Genomic DNA, 21,121 nt, shown 5'->3' on the forward strand with positions numbered 1-21,121 from the left:
GTTAACTTTTTGAGTTACTGAAAAGCCTCAACATTTAACTTCCATACTTTAAATATATGCTTAAAGCACAAGAACAATTTCAAACTTTATGTTAGCATCTGAGAATGTAGTAACATTGACACTATGTCTAACACAAAAAATAAGCCCTTGGTGCTGGCAGTTTTGGAAGCACATATCTGCCCCTTCAGAAAAAACAAAAAAATCACCAGAAAACTCTAAACCTATTTAAAAAAAAAAGAATGAAAGAAAGAAAAAACACCTTTCTAAATCAGATGGCAAGATTTTGAGGGTAAAAGATTTTTTGTGGGTGATTTTTTTTTTTTTCATGCAGAAACCCTTGTGATTTGATACATTACTGGCAGTGTGAAGCTAAGGCCATGTGACTAATATTTTAGCAAAGGAAAAAAAAAAGTCAGGTAATTTTATAGTAGCAATAGTTTCTTTTTTTATTTTAATATACTTTAGGAAACAATATACAAAGCTGTGCTTTCCTGCTATTTTCAGATAACAGCAGGAAGCTCCAATTACACAAATTTAGCGTTTTGTGATGGCTAAGAACAGCAGTCAGCACCAGACTTGAACAGTTAGCTACAACACAAACATCCTTCCAAATGAAATGTAATAGCAAGACAGGTAAACCAGGGTTTAACAAATGACAACCACTTGGGAAGTGACTTAATCATTCTTGTTGAATTTCTTATTTCATTAAATATCTTATACACAATTTCCTGTTAATACGTTTTAAACAAAACCTCCCTTAAGGAATTATTTCAATAAAGTATAAATATTCAACAAGAACAGTTCAGATAAAGAATCCCCAGGTAGTTCAAATTCTAATGTGCATTGACCGAAGGAAAAGAAAAATAACAATTTTTGTTTGTTTTAACATGTTTATTACAACAGATACAATTCACATCTGACTAGCTCTGTTTCCTCTTTCCCCTCCCACAACCATGTTCATTGGGCCATTTCTTTATATTTGAGCAATCAATGTACTTTAAGCACACATGCCTGTCCAGCAGTACTTTTAAGTCCATTCTTACGGGGTGCAAATGGATTTCAATAATTTATACAAACAAGTAGGTTATGCTTAATCACTGCAATTTTAAGCTACTGTACACAGGAATGAAAAGGTTATAGAAAAGTGCCATAGCAACAGTGCCTTAAGAAAGGAGATAAAGAGCCTTAAAAAAATGGATAAAATCAGAATTTCAGAGGGAAATGGAACACACGGGAAATGAAAAACATTTCTCTGCAAAACAAATGGAGAAGCACTGCTCTTGATCAGGTGCAAGTGTGGAAACAGTTGTTTCATATTTTGTACACTGCCCATATGGTTCAAAAATCGTATCCTTAGACACAGATCGCCTGGCGCTTGCACTGAATTTTTGAAAATGCAAGATTTCTGAATGATAAATTAACCCCCCCAATTTTTTTTTTTTTTAAAAAAAGCTAATTTTGCAGACAGGTTTACATGTAAAAGGCTAGGTATTTAGCCACCTCAGCATTGATTAGTTTTGGATGTCTAAGCTCTGTTACACATGGCTTCCCATGGCTTCACTCTACAAAACATATTTACAACGTGAAGGATACATCTACAAGAAATCTACATTTCAAGGGTTTTACAAATCAATCTTGTATCTTTCCCCTGAATTGACTCTCACAGACCCCGTCCCCTTGTCATTTCCTTTGCCCAGCTTAACGGTCCAAAGTCTACTTAAATGCAGCTCAAAAATGTTAAGAATGGGCAACAGATTTACAGTTCCTGTTCTCAAAACCATGTGCAATTATTCACATCTTCACACCATGAAGGAATTCTGATTTTTTAGCTTTTCAAGTTCCTTAATTTGTTGTCTCAAAAATAGTATCCTGAAAAATAAAAGCAGACATTAGAATCTGTGTATATATACAAATATTACTGAAAACCCAAACTTTTATAATTACAATTTTTTAAATTAAAACAAGTGATTTCTAATTAAGGCAAATTTTGTTTTATAATTTAACTATAAATTAGTTTATAGTTAAGACAAAGTAAATATTTAATACATAATATCTATTAAAGTATCAGGATGGTGAACAGATGTTTTAGTTTTCTGATTATTTATTTATTTATTTATTTTCAGACAGAGTCTTGCTCTGTCGCCCAGGCTGGAGTGCAGTGGCACGATCTTGGCTCACTGCAACCTCCACCTCCTGGGTTCAAGCAATTCTCCCTGCCTCAGCCTCCCGAGTAGCTGGGATTACAGGCACACAACACCACGCCCAGCTAGTTTTTGTATTTTTAGTAGAGACAGGATTTCAACATGCTGGCCAGGCTGGTCTTGAACTCCTGACTTCAGGTGATTCATCTGCCTTTGCCTCCCCAAAGTGCTGGGGTTACAGGCGTGAGCCACCGCACCCGGCCTTTTCTAACAATTTCTTAATAATTCCTTTGGCTATATAGACTTAAATTTTATTACTTTATAAACCGTATCATCACAAAGAAAGCAGTAGCTATTATACGTGAAATAAACCTATACTGCATGTTTTCTGGCCCACTACATAGTAAAGAATGAATTAACCAGGTGTTTAAGAGATTAATCATTTAGAAGAGCAATTCTCAATGTAGATGTAGGTACATAAAAATGAAGCCAAAAACCAAAAATTGAAACACACAAACCCCACAGTTACCCAGACTCCCATGAATGTAAAAATATTTCCTGTTTTTACTCCTCTCTTCTGGGAACTATAATATTTATTGCCTGTAGACATGAATTAGGCATAATCAGGCTGGCTTGATATTTAACTGTATATACTGTTTCCTAAGATGCAATGACAAATTCCTAAAAGTAGAATGATGTAACAAGCCAAAATGAAGTTTATGTTAGAATTACTTTCAGAGCAATCTGAGAGTACAAGAACCCAAGTTGTTACTCAAAGAGTACCTCTAGATATTTTAGTAACTGTAAATAAACTTACTTTTTCAAGTTGTACTATAAACTCCATTTGGTATTTACTAAATATTTATGGTTTCTTGACAAGATTAACTCTACCTGTAACTCTGTGACTTGCACAGACAGGACATAAAGCCACTGCCAAGTCTGTCCTCAATTCTGTAATAGGTATTAAAAAAAAATACCTATGCTATTATTATTGTGACGTAGATATTCTACTTGAGTGAAACACTAGATCAAGAAATGCGACACAAGAGTTCAGGTGAAAAATACTGAGACAGCAGATACACTAAACTTGCTGGACAAATTCTTTCTATACTTTTCAAGAGATCTATTGATGATGCAAGGACACATAATCTGAAATTTCAATGGAAACACCCTCAGCAAGAGAGGACATTTATAAGTAGTTGTGGTCAATATTTCATTTTTAATATATTATTGCAGCTTATGGAGTTATGAGAAAAGACTAATGAAGCATTCATCATGGGTTAAGAGAAAATCGACAGGCTTTATCCATCATGAGGAATATTAATAACTTATGAAAATGCAGTGATAGAATGTGATCAATGTATCAAAGAGAACTTTACATTTCATAAATAATTTACATTCTTTAGTTCGATTTAAGAATCATAATCCTGAGCAACATAAAAATATATTTCAGTGAAAGACTTACCTTTGCTCTCGCAAAGTTGCTTGAATTTCACATACTCGGACTAAAGATCTTAAATTTTTTAATTCAGTACAAATTTCTGACATGTGAATAGTTCCCATGTTATGCGCTTCTTCACGTAATCTTGATGCCTGTAATTAAAGAAATGAACAAAACATAAAATATAAACATTAACATACACAAAATGAAACATTACATTTCTGAGTAAAATTTTATATTTAAGGTTAGAGAATAATCCTTCTCTCTTAAATACACAAAAATGTTGGTGAATCTAATGGGGAAAATTAATTTCTTTTAAGAAACTGTCTATAAGGGTGGAAGGTACTTATTTTAGTATTTCTCTTCCAAGTTGGAGAAAATAGGATTTCCAATCTGAAGCTAATACAGCACTAAGAAAGAAGGACGCATAATTTGTGGTTAATAAAAGATGCTGGGTCAGCCAAAGAGACTGTCATTTCTGCAAGTTCAGGAATTAGATATTGATTCAAGTGCCTCACTATACTCCTCTCTATTGTAAGACACACAACATATTCTCTGTAAACTTTCGAACACCCCAGATGGTCAGTTATCAGATAAAAAGAGGCAAATCAACAGTAACTGGAATGTCCTAAGATGTCTCATCCCAAAGCAAAATAAAACATTTTTGGGGGGGGGGGACGACAGAGTCTCACTCTGTCACCCAGGCTGGAGGGCAGTGGCACAATCTCGGCTCACTGCAACTTCTGCCTCCTGGGTTCAAGTAATCCTGGTGCCTCAGGCTCCCGAATAGCTGGAATTACAGGTGCATGCCACCACGCCTGGCTAATTTTTGTACTTATGGTTAGAGATGGAGATTCACCAATGTTGGCCAAGTTGGTCTCGAACTCCTGGCTGGCCTCAAGTGATCCACTTGCCTCGGCCTCCCAAAGTGTTGGGATTACAGGTATGAGCCACTGCACTTGGCCAGTAGATTAACGGTGCTAATGGGATTCTGAAACTATCAAGAGCAGCTGAGTGGAAAAAGTACACTGGCTTTGAGCCACATCACTGTGTTAATGGGGTGACCTTGGGATCAAGGTTTTATCGACTATTTGGTCTTAAGGACTTCAATGGCAAAATGAGAAAACTCTATCTACACTGCTTAGCTGTTTTAAGAAGTAGAGAAAATAAATATAAGGCACTAAGCACTGAGCTAACTGCTGAGTACTTGACAACAGTGGCTACAATTATGTTAAAGTATTTTGTAAAACCAAAAAAGTTACCTTATATGTCAAATATTTTTAAAATGACTACAAAGTTAGAGATTTGTTATTTTAAGTATTGCTTGAATTCAGTGGTCTACACTGGATTTTCTAGAAGTTGATTAAGTTCTGTTTTGCTAATCACCCAAAGGTAAAATCTAGGCTGTACATTAACATACCTGCTTCTCTGCATGATCTGCAGGCCATCCTTGAACGTGTTTTATGAGATTTTCACTGAAGTGTGCTGCTAGTGCAGGCGTTAATGAACACGTGGATCGGGCAGAAGAATTCTGTGGTACAACTGTTGCATTTGATGCATTACTACTATTAGAAGTATGATTGGGACCAGGTGATGGACTTCTCTGGCTACTAGAAAACAGAATTGAATGTGTAGTATGTTTAAAAGTAGTTTCTGGGTATCCTTATCCTAGAAACTGCATGTTAGCACCTTTTACTAACTTAAAGATATCCAAATTCCTAAGAAAAATTTGTTATTTTAACGTCAAATAAAGAGAATTAACAATCCAAAGTATATTATTCCTCAAAACACTTTAGGGGGAAAAAGCCTTCTTAACATGACTGTCAGAGTCTAATGTAAACCGTACTCTCCAAATCTGAGAGCAGAACCTGTTAACTTTGTGTACCACAAACACTAACAAGAATATAACTAAAAAATGGTCACATTTTAACAGCTGTAGATATAATGCACATCTGAAGACTGTCTCATATACATCTAGGTAAGGGGAAAATACATATTGCCTTTGTTCAACGTCAGAACTGCTGAATCAGAGGGTGAAATAATGTGAAGCAAAATACAAACATTTTGTTGGATAGCACTGAGCAAGCATAGTGGCAAAACAAAACCAAAAAAATAACACTCTGAGACTGTTTATCTTCTTTTAAAACTGAATGATTTGGGCCAGGGTTGGGGATATGGTGGCGAGAACCAAAAAATTTAATCACCCAAGTTGATCTCCTACCTGCTTCACCAGACTTGGCTCTGAATGAATTTCAGTTATTTCCAAAAACTAAATCTCCCAAAGGATGAAGAGTTTTCATCACTGAGGATATTTAAAATAATACTGCAGCCTCTAAAAACAATTTAAAAGAAGAATTTCCCAAAAATGTTCTGAGCAATGGCAACATTGCTGGAGTAAGCAGACAGCTTCCCAAGGTGATTAGTTTGAAGGGAACAACTCTCATTTGGAGGTATAAGTTCTGAAATGTTTGTTTAGAAAACAACAATAAAAACAACAGTTCAATTATTTTGCTACCTCATAGCATGAAATAAAAAATAGGAAAATCAATCAAATGAAAACCATTCATTCAACAAATGTCATTTAAAGTTGTGTTGTTAATGAACAGAGAAAAGTGCTAACACAATACAGCAGTATAGAACTATCTAAAAGTCATCTGTATAGGGTCACAGTTAAGCTACTGGAAAAGCCTGACATACACAGGAAACATCGGCCCAAGTTTTAGATAGGAGACTTTGGCTTTCATCAATACACTCAAACCAAAACTGCTATGAGGAGGTTACAAAGCAATGTAATTCCAACAAATATTGTAAAATCATGTGCCTTTCTGGTACAAGTATCACAATTCTTTACCCCATCATATTCCACTGTGTAAAATTTTAAAGAGCCACTTTCTTCATAATAACCCAGGCTTTACTATTAGAGACAATAACCTACCTCTTGTATACAGGTTTGTCTTTGTAAATTTTACAACGTGTAAGCCTACTTTAGAGTATTCATGGAGCTTAAAGTTGTTATATTTTACAGATATATATTCAAACAATGCAATATACCAGTATAATATCATTAAACAAAACAATGTGGTCTCAATATACAATATCAACCTACCTTGAGCGCTGAAGACTTCGAGGAGAGACAGGTTCATGACCTTGCTGCTTGTCAGCAGTTACAGGCTGCTGTGTGGCTGACTGTGACACTGGTCCTTGTTTAACTACTGGAGTACTAACCTGAAATGTCAAAATCTGGTGAGATGGTCTCCAAATCTAATCCACATCTCTCCCCCGAAAATCTAGGTAATCATCTTAAAACATGTAAAATGTGGTGTTTTAAAGAAGACTGTCAAGTTCTAAAACTTAGATCTCATTTCTTTGTAAAAATGGCCCAAGGTCATAAAGTTACTTCCCTATCAAACCAGTGTAAGAAACTAGCTCTCCTCCTTTACAACTCAGTTTTCTTTCCAATACATTATTATCTCTTCTGATTTGTTACTTTTATATCAATAAAAGTAAATATGTATACTACCACATCATACACATATGGATGCTTACATTTTAATGACATGGAGAAACAATGTGATTCCGCTATCAGAAAATGAGTTATGGCCCATATAAAGTTCATCATGAGTGTTTTTCAAAGAGATGTTACTCTACAGAGGTAGACTGAAGTCCATGATTGCCAATCAGGATACATATTATATTCAGAAACCACAGAGAGAAAATAAGCAGTTTAAAATATAAGCTCTAAATTGAGGCACAAAGGCAGATGGAGTCCTTTGTGATTAAGCCACACCTCACTGCTGTTTTTCTTTTGGTGGGGTGAGGGGATATGATTAATAATTCTCCCTAACAAATCTGGTATGTCCTGCTTAACTTCTGAATATTAACCTATCAATTCTAGTCAAGTCTTATAAAGAACATTTTAGTAAGCATTAAAAGCTCAAATGTTCAATTATTTTAAAAACAACTTGAAGAAGTTTTTGGAACACAAAAAACTGATAGCTACCTGTTTAAAGGATTTTTTTTTTTTCTTCAAGACACGGTCTTAGTCTGGTTGCCTAGTCTGGAGTGCAGAGTGACGTGATCTTGGCTCATCCCAACCTCGAATTCCCAGGCTCAGGTGATTCCCCCACCTCAGCCTCCTGAGTAGTACAAATTGCCATTCCCAAATAAGTTTTTTTGGTTGTTGTTTTTTAAAGACAGAGTTTCGCTCTCTTGCCCAGGCTGGAGTGCAGTGACGTGATCTTGGCTCAACTGCACCTCCACTTTCCAGGTCAAGTAATTCTCATGCCTCAACTTCCTGAGTAGCTGGGATTATAGGTCTGTGCCACCACGCCCAGTTAATTTTTGTACTTTTAGTAGAGACTGGGTTTCGCCTGTTGGCCAGGTTTTTTTCAAACTCCTGGCCTCAAGTGATCCGCCTGCCTCGGCCTCCCCCAGCAAATTTTCAAATTATTTTTGTATAGATGGGGTCTTGCTGTATTGCCCAGGGCCTAACTGAATCCTCCTGCCTTGGCCTCCTAAGTGCTGTAATTATAGGTGTGAGCCACTGCACTCAGCCTGCTTAAAGGAGTTGAAATGCTCAGTTTACAAGTGACTATAAAACCAATACTGTCACTTATTTTACTTTTAACCACTATTTACTATACTCTTAAAATATCACCCTGAAGACAAGTTCTAAGCTCCAAAAATAACGTTATCTTTTGCCGAAACTCACATTTTAATTCCTTCCTCCTTAAAATACTGGTGAATGATAAGAACTGCATGACAAACTAACAACTGTAACTTGGAATTTTAAAAATCAATCTAAACTGACCCTAAAACATGCATTGATCAATGGCCAAGGTAGGGAAGGGATGAACAAACGGGAAGACTTAAAAGCTGACCAACCACCTCTTTCAAGTTGTATTTCAATGCATTTTTATTTTTGGGCTGCTGCTTAAGATCTTACAAAGAATTATTTGGCATTAAAAAGTTTAAAACAGCCCACTGTTTCAAAACTACTCAAAAGAAATTCCCCCTATATTTACCATTTAGCCCAGCAATTTTCTAACTGCACCTATGGAGCCAACCATGTGAAATTCTGCTGGGACAAATACAGGCAATGTAAGCTTAGTAAAATGGGTCCCTGTATTCACAAACACCTAGGTTTCAAATTCTGACTCTACCACAAAAACTAGACTTAACTGAGAGTCTGATTTTCTTACCTATTAAATGAAGCAAGTGATGCTCATGATGTGAAAGTTAAACATACATTAAGTTCTTAGCACAAAAACTGCCTCATTTTTGAAATACAAATATGGGAAAGTTGCTGGAAAACATGTTCACTCATGTCTTTTGGAGTCTGAAAATTCTACAAATATTAAGACTCACAGTATACCCTCTTTATCTCACACTCCATGTGACAAATCCCAAAACCATTAGGCAACAGACTCAGATGGTGTATTAAAGTAGCACAGATTCAAAGCCCCCCTCTATCCCTCAGTGAACTGAGAAATTCTAGGTTGCATCTACTATCATCATCCATTCCACCACTACACCTCATTCTCAAAGAGCTTTTTCTGTAACAGATTCTAAAATGTTATTGATTTTCCAAAAGTAAGTAGTTTCTTTCCCAAATATCCCTCAAAAGTGACATACCTTTGGCTGTGATGAAACAGGAGGAGTACTGATCAAGGGTTTGATAGGGACTGTGTTAGTTTGAGGTGTGCTTATTCTTGGAGAAACATATGATCTTGGGGATGACGCATCAGACGTTAAAGACATCGGAGACTGATTAGATGGCTGGGCTGTAAAAGAGGGAAGCAATTAATTTTAAAGAAAAACAAAACAGAACAAAAAAACTAAAGTCCTTTGTAATATATGTGGTAACAATCTTTGTATCACTCTAAACCCCCCACCCCCATATTACCCAGAGAACACTTATTGGAATAAATCAGAATCTGACCTTCTCACTGGGCCACACTGACTAAGTGAGCTGAGTGTTCAGAGGTAAGCACACCCAGTGTGGCCCACTCTCCTTTACGTGGCTGGAACAGGAAGCTAGGCCTGAACCTATTCTCACATGGAAGGCCTCCTCACCATCCTTATTTCTTCTTTCTTATTCTACATTTAGGCCCAGGTATCCCACGCAGTCTCCTGCTCATGAGGCTAGCCAGAGGGTTGCAAGAGTCTTTGCACCATTATACTTCCATTCCAGACAAGGCATTCCTGCTGTTTATCAGCTTTCTGACAAAGTGACCCTTTCACTTCCCATTTGCTCCTACGTGTATCTCTCTCCATTTGGATACCTTCATGAAGAGGGATATCTAATTCAAGGCAGAAAATGAGCATTTCCATATTATCCAGTCAAAAAACATCTAACGTCAATCTGAACCAAACTTCAACTCTTCAAATACATGCAATGTTTCACAAAGATATATGTATGGCATATCATAGTTTACTTTCAGCTTTGGCATAAAAAAACTCATTAACAAAGTCTGAATTAAATACTGTATTAAATAATTACAGATTTGATGGCAATACCTTAAGACAAATGTCAAAGCTTGCTTCATCTAAAAAGAAAGGAAATAAAAATACTACTGTATATGCCAGTGTTACCAAAAAAAAAAATTATTGTAGCTAATCTCTTAAAAAACCAAAAAAAGAAAAAAACGACATACGAAAATTCCAAAAAACTAATTCCAAAACAAAATCAAGATACAACTGTAGAGATATCTAAGATGAGTAAGAATACCTTGTGTAGAAAGCTGAGCAGCTTGAGAAATCAGAGACGTTATGTTGAAAGCAGATGGTCCAGCAGTAAGAAACTTATGAATTATAGACTGCAGAGAGGCTTGTGTCACAGCTGCTGTAAGAACTAAAAACACATTATTTCATACATTCATATAAAAACAAGAGGCTTATGTGGCATTAGTAACAACTTGACAAGGAAGAGAACCCACAAGAAACTGGAATATTTCAACCTAGAACTCTTAAAATAAAAGCCTACTAGATAGGAGTAATACAATGGGTCTCAAGATGTGAAACAATCTGAGGCAGAGAAAAAGAAATTTAATGGATTTACAATAAAGGTAAACCAACAGAGTTTCTTTTACACTGATTAATTAAGATGATCACCTGAACAAAGTCTCTACAAAATTTAATGAGTGTTCATAGGAACTTCCGATTACGTCAAAAACCTATTTGTATGTGAGTGTTCAGTATGTTACATGAAATTAACTGGATAAACGATTGCTAGTTCATATGACTGCCTTTTTAGACAAGCTGGCCATTCAAATCCTACATCAAGATCCAGCCTAATAATCTAAAAATGGATAAAAAAAAAAGGGGGGGAGTATTGGCTGGACATGGTTAGCTCACACCCAGCACTTTGGGAGGCTGAGGCGGGTGGATCACCTAAGGTGAGGAGTTCGAGAGCAGCCTGCCCAACATAGTGAAACGCTGTCTCTATTAAAAATGCAAAAAATTAGCTGGGCATCGTGGCAGGTGCCTGTAATCCCAGCTGCTAGGGAGGCTAGGGCAGGAGAATAGTTTGAACCCAGGAGGCGGAGGTTGCAGGGAGGCAGAGGTTGCAGTGAGCCAAGATTGTGCCATTGCACTCCAGCCTGGGCAACAAGAGCAAAAACTCCATCTCAAAACAAAACAAAACACGTATTTAGAAATACCATGTATTTTTGATGTGTAAGATATTTTATTATTGACATTAACTGTTATTTCTTCAAGTATTTATTTTGGAGACAGGGTTGTGCAGTCACAGCTCACCACAGCCTTCACCTTCCAGGCTTAAGTTATTCTCCCACCTCAGCCTCCCAAGTAGCTGGAACTACAGGCGTTCGCCACCACGCCTGGCTATGTTTTTGTATTTTTAGTAGAGATGGGGTTTCACCATGTTGCCCAGGCTGGTCTCAAACACCTGGGCTTAAGTAGTCCACCAGTCTCGGCAAGTGCTGGGATAACAGGCATGAGCCACGGCATCTGGCCTCCTCAAACGATCTAAAAGCCCCACTTTGCCTAAATGAAACATTTATCTACCACACAAGAGAACTGTGTGGTTAGAGAATAAAATAAAAATACAAAAAAATTAAGGACAGTAAGAACAGACTAATGACCAACTAGCCTGAGATAGCTTTATTTTTAGGATAAGAACTTAACCACTTAACACTACTTTTAAGTATATTATGTGAAAATGTACACCAAAAGATTGATCATTTTATTTTTATTTATTTATTTTGAGACGGAGTCTTGCTCTGTCAGCTAGGTTAGAGTGCAGAAGTACCATCTCAGCTCACTGCAACCTGCGTCTCCTGCGTTCAAGCGATTCTCGTACCTCAGCTTCCCGAGTAGCTGGGATTTATAGGCATGTGCCATCACGCCTGGTTAACTTTTGTATTTTTAGTAAAGACAGCGTTTCACCATCTTGGTCAGGCTGGTCTCAAACTCCTGACCTCAGGTGATCCACCTGCCTTGGCCTAAAAATTGATCATTCTCAACAGAAAATTTTGCAGTGCTCTTAAGAATTAACGTGTGACTCTGAATAGCTTGCAAATTAAACCACATCTATTTTTATTCAGACTTTTTCAAAGTGGCTGCCTAAATATTCTGAAACATAAGTAGCATTACTGAAAAGCAAGGCTGGAATTAAATAATGCAATTCACCAGAAAAAAATGACAATATTTTATCTACTACCCATCTCCTCCCTTCTCAGAATTTTTTAAAAGTGTTTTAAGTAGCTACCCGAATTCCTACTTTTCTAGTAATTAACATATTTTAAATATTCTGAGTAATTATTTATACAGATTTTTTAGAAACATACCAGAAGTTTTTATACCAATTTCAACAAATGCTCTATTGTTTTGATGTAAAATTTCACCATAAACATTACGTACATAGAATGGCTTATCTCCAGTAACTACCAGATGCATAACAAGTATTGAAAAATATACACAAGATCCAAGCACCACTAAATCATACTACCAATGGTCTTAAACTACAGTGGATATAAATTTCCAAACTCAAACAAACAAAAAAAAACAATGTTCAACTATAAATTTCAAAAGAAAACAAAGACCATTCCTAAACTGAGGATTTTACTACTTACATAACTTTGCACAATGCAAATAAATTTTTAAAAACTTACGAAGATTTACCTTCATTTATTTTAGATATGTCCACATTAGAATTATTAAGCTGCAGCGTGGCTTGCAAAGCAGGAAGCAATTGTCTAAGAAGATTTGGGTCCTGAAGTAAGGGAGGTATTGGTGACTGTGGAACAGGAGAAACAGGGACCGCTGAAGCAGATGTTGGAGGTGCAGATGTGGGGTTCAGTCCAGAGGCAGAAGATGTGGAAGGAGTTGTGCAAGAATGTGATACGGATTTATCTCCTGATGTAGATTCTAAATAAAAAGACAATAAACCTGAAAAATTACTTAAATAGAGAAAATTATAACAAACATCAAAAGAACATCTCTCATGTGCCAGGCGCCTAACACAAGTAATCTCATTTAACCCTTACATTGGCGCACACAGAGGATGCTCAGTAAACATCCAAGTGACTAGAATAATGATTTAGACATTTCTCACTCTAATTCGTAGTTAAGAAAGCTGAACAACAAAGGTCAGATAAACCTGAAGCCATAAAACCTGGTAAATCATACCCATATCTGATTTGAAAAGTACCAATCTGTCCACTAGCAATGCTATCTCAAAGACAATTATTTATTAACCACATATTCAAGTAAGCTTCCATTAGGATAAAGGGACAATATAATTCTACAGAATTTAATTTATATCTCATAAAATAAGGTGAAAAATGTTTATGGCCACAATAACAACCTACCTAAATATGACATTGGTCTTAACACAAATCAGGATAGGTACCAAGGTGATTACAACCAGAATGGGCTAAAGACATGATGAGAAAAGACTTTTATATACTTAATAACTGAGTTTTGTAACTACATACTTCCCTTCTGTAATTCAATATATAAGGCAATGAGCTATTTGTTTCAATTAAAGATTATTAAAAATAAAAAGGACACTTTCATAGTAAAAACAACCCACCTTATAGTATTTAGAAATAAAGGATGTATAAAATATGCATGGAAAATTTTTTGAAAGCTGTTGTTTCAATTACTTATATAGATTTAATGTAACTGTAATCAAAGCCCCAAGAGCACTGTTAATAGTATTTGACAAGCTAGTAACATAAATCCTGAAGATTCCATATCCTGAAGAAAAAGAACACTGCCAGCAGGACATGTCCTGCCAAATATAAAAACTTACATTTAAAACAAAGCCAGTTAAAGGTAGACTGAACTTTTGTGTAGGTATTTAAGTCTTTAAAACTATTAGAGGAAAACACAGAAAGGTATCTGTAACACCAAGCAGAAGATGTGTAAAGTTACAAAAAGCAAAACAATTATATTCAAAGTGGTAATCAGAATATTTAAAGAACTTCTGTAAGTCAAAAAAGACAAACTGTCCAATAGAAAAATGTACAGAAGACATTATTTCAAAGAAGGAACTTGAATGCCTAGGAAATTCAAGAAAAGATGCTCAACTTCATTCAGAATCAGGAAAATGTAAAATAAAGCAACATAACCCTTTACGCTCACCATAATGCAAAAATTTTAAAGTCAGACAATACCAAATGTTGGCAACGAGTAATGAGAACATTTACTTAACATTTCTGGTGGATAATAAATTGATACAACCACACTGGAAAGTAATTTGGCATTATTTAGAAAAGTTGAAGACACAAACACTACATGACCCAGTAATTCCCCTTTAGGTACACATCCTCAGAGAAACTCCGATATATGTAAATCAGGAGAAATATTCAAAGACTATCAGAACAGCATTGTTTGCTTTATTTTAGCACAAAACTACGTCAGATACATGTAAATCAGGAGAAATACTCAAAGACTATCAGAACGGCATTGTTTGCTTTATTTTAGCACAAAACTAGGAACGATCTATTTCTTCAAGATCATATATACAGTAATAGCAAGCTTACTGAAAACAGACTTGCCTATGAGTCTTTTTACACTACTATAATAGTCAAAAGAACTAGGGATAATAGCTCTCTAAAATGTGGATCTTATACCTGATTTAAGTACAGTTCTATAATGGTCAAAAGAAACTAGGATAATAGCTCTCTAAAGTGTGGATCTTCTAGCTGATTTAAGTACAGTTCAAAAATGTGTTGATTAACCATGATGAACTCAGAAGGACTAAGATATTTTTATTTGTGTAAGGGTATACACTTTTAAAGGAGGGTGCTTGAATCCAGCAGACTGCCTACTATTTTCAGTTTTGCTGCTCTGGATTCACAGACAAGCATAAAGAAACTCGAATAAAACGATAAAAGTTTTCCTTGTGAAAATTCTGCTGTCAGATGGATGTGGTGGCTCATGCCTATAAACCCAGCATTTTGTAAGGCTGAAGCAGGTGATTGCTTGAGCCTAGGATTTCAAAGACCAGCCTGGGCAACATGGGAAAACTCTGTCTCTACTAAAATTACAAAAAATAAGCCAGGTGTGGTGGCCTGCGCCTGTGGTACCAGCTACTCAGGAAGCTGAGGTGGGAGAATCACGAAGTCGTGGCTGCAGTAAGCCGTGATCGAGCCACTGCTATCTAGCCTGGGCAATGGGAGTGAGACCCGGTATTTAAAAAAAAAACAAAAACAAAAACCCACTGCTGTCAGCTATTGTATTTTATGCTGCAATCAATTACAGAGTCTATTAGCAGTATTCTCCAGATCGCATCCCTCTTAAAAGTTCTTTCACACACAACTTGGGGGCATCCTGATTAATATTAACAATGAAATACACTATTTCTACTTACTGCATGAATTAAACTAGTATTAATATCCCCCTGAAATTATCCTCATTCTTTATTTCTGTAAATTTTCTTCTGCTTTTAACAGAAACAAGTTGGAGAAGAAAGTGCAAGGTGTTTACAACTTTATTTGGTGCTACCAAATCTACGAGACAGGAAAAATTAACAGAGGGGCTTAAAACTCCTTCAGTGTTGCTCATCAAGCCAAGCAAAAGCGAAAATACTCCAAAATCAAAAACAAATACACATCATCATTAACAAAAAATAGCAAAAACATCCTTAATTTCTATTTAATAAGTTTATTTACCCCAACGATAGACTTCTTTTGCAGTTTTGGGGAATTATAGGTGAGTAGTGTGGAAACCAGTTGATCTTACTTAGTATTTATGAGACTCTTGGGCAAGTGACATCTCTGAAGGCCAGAATTTCTCTATGAAAAGGTCTGATTTTATTAAACCTTCTAATAAAGGTATTAGTCCTCAATAGATTGCTCATTGGAATCACTTTTAAAGTTAAAAAACTAAACGAAACAGATACCTGGGCTCCAAGTCACATCTACTGAACGGAAGCCTGGGTATATCTAACAACTTGTAAAAATTCTATGTGTGATTCTGGCACTACTTGCTGTTTATGCAAAAATAGACTGGAGAACCTCCAAGGTTCCTTTTAACTTAAAAAAAAAAAAAACAAAAAAACAAAGCAAAAAAGGTAAAATATAGCGCAATGTGGGAAACTGAATTGAATAAGGATACAATCAAGGACAGAAGCAAAATCTTTTATCCATGCAGGTCTACAGCATGCTGTATTTACACTTTATTGAGCCACTCACTCAACCAAAGACACACATACAAACGTCCTTCCATAGCATGTTGCAAGTTATTTACATATTTATGTTACACGCCTCAATCTACATAAATAATACTAATGGCGGACTGAGTTTCATAATACAAACAAAATGCTCTTCTGAGAGGTAATTTTTATAGTTTTATCACTGAAATATTATAAAAGGTAGAAGTTTTATATTTCAAGTGTTGGTCGGGTGCCCCTCCCCTTTGGTTCGGAGTGCCCTTACTCCAAATCTAGCATATTACTCAGTATCTTCTATTACATAACATTTATTATCCCTTCTTTGTACTAGGAACATGAGCTTCCTCAGGAGAGGAACTGTGTTGTACTTTTTTTTTTTTTTTCTGAGATATAGTCGTTCTCTGGCACCCAGGCTGGAGTGTAGTGGCACGATCTTGGCTCACTGCAATCTCTGCCTCCCGGGTTCAAGTGATTCTCCTGCCTCAGTTGGGATTACAGATGCGTGCCACCACACCCAAAAACACAGCGAATTTTCTGTATTTTTAGTAGAGATGGGATTGTGCCATGTTGGCCAGGCTGGTCTTGAACTCCTCGCCTCAACTATCTGCTCATCTCGGCCTCCCAAAGTGCTGGGATTACAGGCATGAGCCACTGTGCCTGGCCTGTTGTACTTTTCTCTGTAGCCCTTGTAGAAAACAGGACTCGGCACCAAAATGGCAACAACATAAACTTGTTGCCTGGATGCCAGTTAATGACAGCATTCTTCAATACAGGTAACAGGAGCATGTACACGTGCATCTGCATTTAACTTCTAGGCCAATCATCTTTATTGGCCTCAAAACTGATAATGCTAAACAACAACAAAAAAACCTGATAATGCTGGGAAGGTAGTCCTTACGCTTCCATCGAGGTAACAGTCAAAGAAAATGATGAACAGAGAAATGATAATCATTTTATGCTATATTCATAAAGCTAAATAACACTATGTAAAGACAAATTTAACTTATTTTAAATAATCTTATAAAAATAACTCAAACCACCTTTTGTAAACACAAAGGCAAAAAAACTTTGGAGTAATTTTTTAAAATCAATGTATTTTTAGCATACAAATATCTAATTCTAATTAACACTTTCATTTGTCTGAAATCTTTTCGGCTAATTTGTTAGGATATGAGGCTAACATACTTAACAACATGTTTTACATGTTTGCAACAAACTGAACATAAATACAAAATCCACATCTTTGAAAACAGCTCAACACAAATGAATTTACATAAGAGAGAATGCAGTGTTTCTCATTAACAACTCAGTTCAATGCATTCTTCTGCTCTTGAAGAGTATCAGCCTGACTCTCATTGCTTCAATGCAAACTTTTCCAAGCATTCAGGAAACCTAGACTACAGTATCAAGCTCGTCCATGAGGCCTAGGACAGCTTTGAATGTGGCTCAACACAAATTTGTAAACTTTCTTAAAACATGCAATTTTTTAAAAAGCTCATCAGCTTTCATTAGTATATTTTATGTGTGGACCAAGACAATTCTTCTTCCAAAGTGGCCCAGGGAAGCCAAAAGATTGGACACTCTACTTTAAATGGTCTTTCATAATCATTCTTTGGTAATGGAATAATACCTGGTTTTAGCTCTAGTGTTGACTTGTGTGTGCCTATGATCTTTCAAAGGGTATTTTGTGATCTCTTCCTAAGCTATTTTAAACTTTCCTTCACTCTCCCATTTGGTATTTCTGTGCCTTGTGTATCTCTGACCAATTATTTGGTATGTGCCATAAATGTCACCCTTCGATTTTAAGTTGTAGGTATTTGCTTTAAGAGACAACACTTCTTAATGCTTTGTAAGTATAAATAATTCACTTGTATTTCCAAATTCTGCTGGGGTGGGGGGTGGAGGGTGGCAGCCTACCAAAGACTAGACACATAAAAATCTGTTGCTATAACCTCTTTCTAGGGTTTAAATTATCACTTCAACTCTTCTTATAGGTACGCTTGCAAACTACTGTAAAGAGCATAAGGCCAAACTTTATTTCTGAGCTGCATTTTTCTGGTATCTCAAATCCTTCTCAATATACGGAAGATCTAAAATGATACTGGTAATAAGTGCACTTCTAATCATTACTTTCCTGTTGTGTTTTGACAGTTGCTCTAACACTGAGTAGGACAAGGGAACACGTGAAACTCAAATTACTGCTACAAAGGCAGACTGCTTTATTTTGTAATAGTGGTGTTACATGGGAGACACAGCAGATTATGAAGAGGTATGTAAGTGTAGTAGGAAAAAAACATAAGGTAGGTAGGTGACAACACCTAAATCTGTGACTTTAATTTTTAAATTCATGAGTATTTTTACTCACGTATCCTTCTAGATCTCAATGCATTTATAAATGTACATAAATACGCTGATGTTTTATAATGAAGACAGTATCCTTTTTTAACTTGTTTTATTCAACTGAGAAAATCTTCATGTTCATACATACAAAAGATAAGCAATTTCCAACAGACATTGCTAAAGTGACATCCCATACTAGCAAGACCCACTTACTACACTCCCACATACTGTGCTTCCCAGAAACATTCCATTGTTGTCACTAGTCTCAAGAGTGAAAAATATCCTCATAGTAATCTTAATTTTCAACATTCACTAGCAATCTTTCTCTTGCATTGTTTTTATCCTGGTAAAGTATACACAGCATCAAACTTACTATTTTAACCATTTTACAAGTATAAGGCAATGTCATTAAGTACATCCATGTTTCTGTGCATGACTATACGTCTCCAGAACATTTTCGTCTTCCCAAACAGAAACTTAACACCCACTCCCACCCCAGACACCACCGAACAGTCCCTGGTAACTACTATTCCAGTTTCTGCCTGTATGAATTTGCCCATTCTAGGTACCGTTGTATATGTGGAATCATAAAATATGTATCCTTCTCCTCCTGGCTTATTTCATGTAATATTCTTAAGGTTCATCCATGTTGTATGCAGCATGTATCAGAATTTCACTCTGTTGATGAACACCTGATTGCTTCTAATGTTTGTTGTGAATTACTAGGAACAACGACATGTAAGCATGTTTGAATCTCTGCCTTTCTTTTGGGTATGTATCTAGAAATGGAATTGCCGGATCCGACACATAATCCTATGTTTAACTTTTTGAAGAACTTACAAACTATATTCCAGAGTGGCTGCATCATTTTACACTCCCACCAAAAGTACAAGGGTTTCAGTTTTTCCACATCTTCCAAAACACCTATTTCCATTTTTTAATTATAATAGTCTTCCTAACAGGTATTAAGTGTTATTTCACTATGGTTTTTGAATTGCATTTCCCTAATGACTAATGAGGTTGAGCACCTCTTCATGTGCTTCCTGGCCACCAGAATGTCTTGTTTGCAGAAATGTTTATTTGAGTCCTTTGCCCATTTATGAACTATGTTGTTTTATGTGGTTGAGCTGGACTTCTATGTATATTCATTCATACCTGATCGACATACATGATTTACAAATATTTTATTTCATTCTATGAATTGCACTTTCACTCCCTTTGATGTACAAGTTTTTAATACTGATGAAGTCCAATGTGCCTCTTTTTTTCTTTTGTTGCCTGTGCTTTGGTATTATATTTCAAGAAATCATGGCCAACTCCAATACCATTAGATTTTGTTTTCTTCCAAGTGTCTTAGTGTTTTAGTTCTTAACTTTAGGTCTTTGATCCATTCTCAGTGAATTTTTGTATTTGGTGCAATTGCCCTTTTCTAATTTTCTGTTCATAGTCTTTGTCTATTGTTCCACTGGATTGTCTTTTGCATAATGCTTTGTATCTTTTTATATATCTTCAACGTATCTTGTTAACTATGTTTCAGGTATTTTCTCCTGTCTGATACTTATCTTTCAACCTTAGCTTATTGTTACTAACTTTCCATAAAGAAGTTTTAAATGTCTTATATATGGTCAAATTTATTAATTTTAAAAAGACAAATCCATTTGGGTCTTGATGAATATTTTCCTTACTCTCAAATTACAAACAATATTTCCTAATACTGTTTTGATCAGTTATTTCTTCATTAAGTTGACTGAACCTAGTTCAACTTAATGACTAAGACTAAACTCCTACACCAATGTATTCGATTCATATTGACTAAACTCCTACACCAATGTATTCAATAAATATTGGAATAACTATGGCCAATCTTTATAACTTTTCATGAGTATTTAGTAAACATAAAAATTATTTTAAAGCAAATCAACTGAGTGCTGAAGTTGGCCCACTACCACTGCCAGTTAATGACCATCTACATCAGCTATAAGAGCCTAGCTTTAATACATACTGAAGTTTCTGACTTCATTCAATTGTCATTTAGTCTATAGATAGCATAAAAACAGAAGGGAATTTTACTTCAAGTGACTGACTCACACCTCATATTAACATGACTAGTCTGTCCTGCCCATTACATATGGCACCAGCATGTGAGTATGTGATTATTTACATATGTTCATACTGAGAGCTAGCTTGAGGTTACTAAATAGGTCTAATCCTATGGCTACTTTGTTTTGTTTTCAAATTTATCTCTGCTAATAAATCATAATTCTAAATCACTAAATAAGGAACTTATTGAATAAGGTTATTTTATTTTCTTTTATTTTATTTTGAGGTGGAGTCTCGCTCTTTGGCCCAGGCTGGAGTGCAGTGGCCGGATCTTGGCTCACTGCAAGCTCTGCCTCCCGGGTTTACACCATTCTCCCGCCTCGGCCTCCCGAGCAGCTGGGACTACAGGTGCCCGCCACGACGCCTGGCTAGTTTTTTGTATTTTTTTTAGTAGAGACGGGGTTTCACCGTGTTAGCCAGGATGGTCTCGATCTCCTGACCTCGTGATCCGCCCGT

The 21,121-nt window shown here is 36.1% G+C and overlaps 1 protein-coding gene across 1 annotated transcript in view; it reads right to left on the reverse strand.

Annotated features, from left to right (window-relative positions):
* Window positions 1-420: 420 nt before the first annotated feature.
* The window catches only part of WAC (WW domain containing adaptor with coiled-coil), a 92,981-nt gene continuing 72,280 nt past the window's right edge, over window positions 421-21,121 (reverse strand). The window contains exons 8-14 of the mRNA XM_011949214.1: window positions 12,727-12,972; window positions 10,313-10,435; window positions 9,217-9,365; window positions 6,689-6,807; window positions 5,003-5,192; window positions 3,607-3,734; window positions 421-1,869 (exon numbers count right to left, since the gene is read on the reverse strand). Of these exons, the coding sequence (XP_011804604.1) occupies window positions 1,800-1,869; window positions 3,607-3,734; window positions 5,003-5,192; window positions 6,689-6,807; window positions 9,217-9,365; window positions 10,313-10,435; window positions 12,727-12,972 (1,025 nt within the window). The 3' untranslated portion in view covers window positions 421-1,799. The remainder of the gene's footprint in view (window positions 1,870-3,606; window positions 3,735-5,002; window positions 5,193-6,688; window positions 6,808-9,216; window positions 9,366-10,312; window positions 10,436-12,726; window positions 12,973-21,121) is intronic.

This window comes from Colobus angolensis, unplaced genomic scaffold, assembly GCF_000951035.1.
Source record: "Colobus angolensis palliatus isolate OR3802 unplaced genomic scaffold, Cang.pa_1.0 Scaffold293, whole genome shotgun sequence".
Lineage (NCBI taxonomy): Eukaryota > Metazoa > Chordata > Mammalia > Primates > Cercopithecidae > Colobus > Colobus angolensis.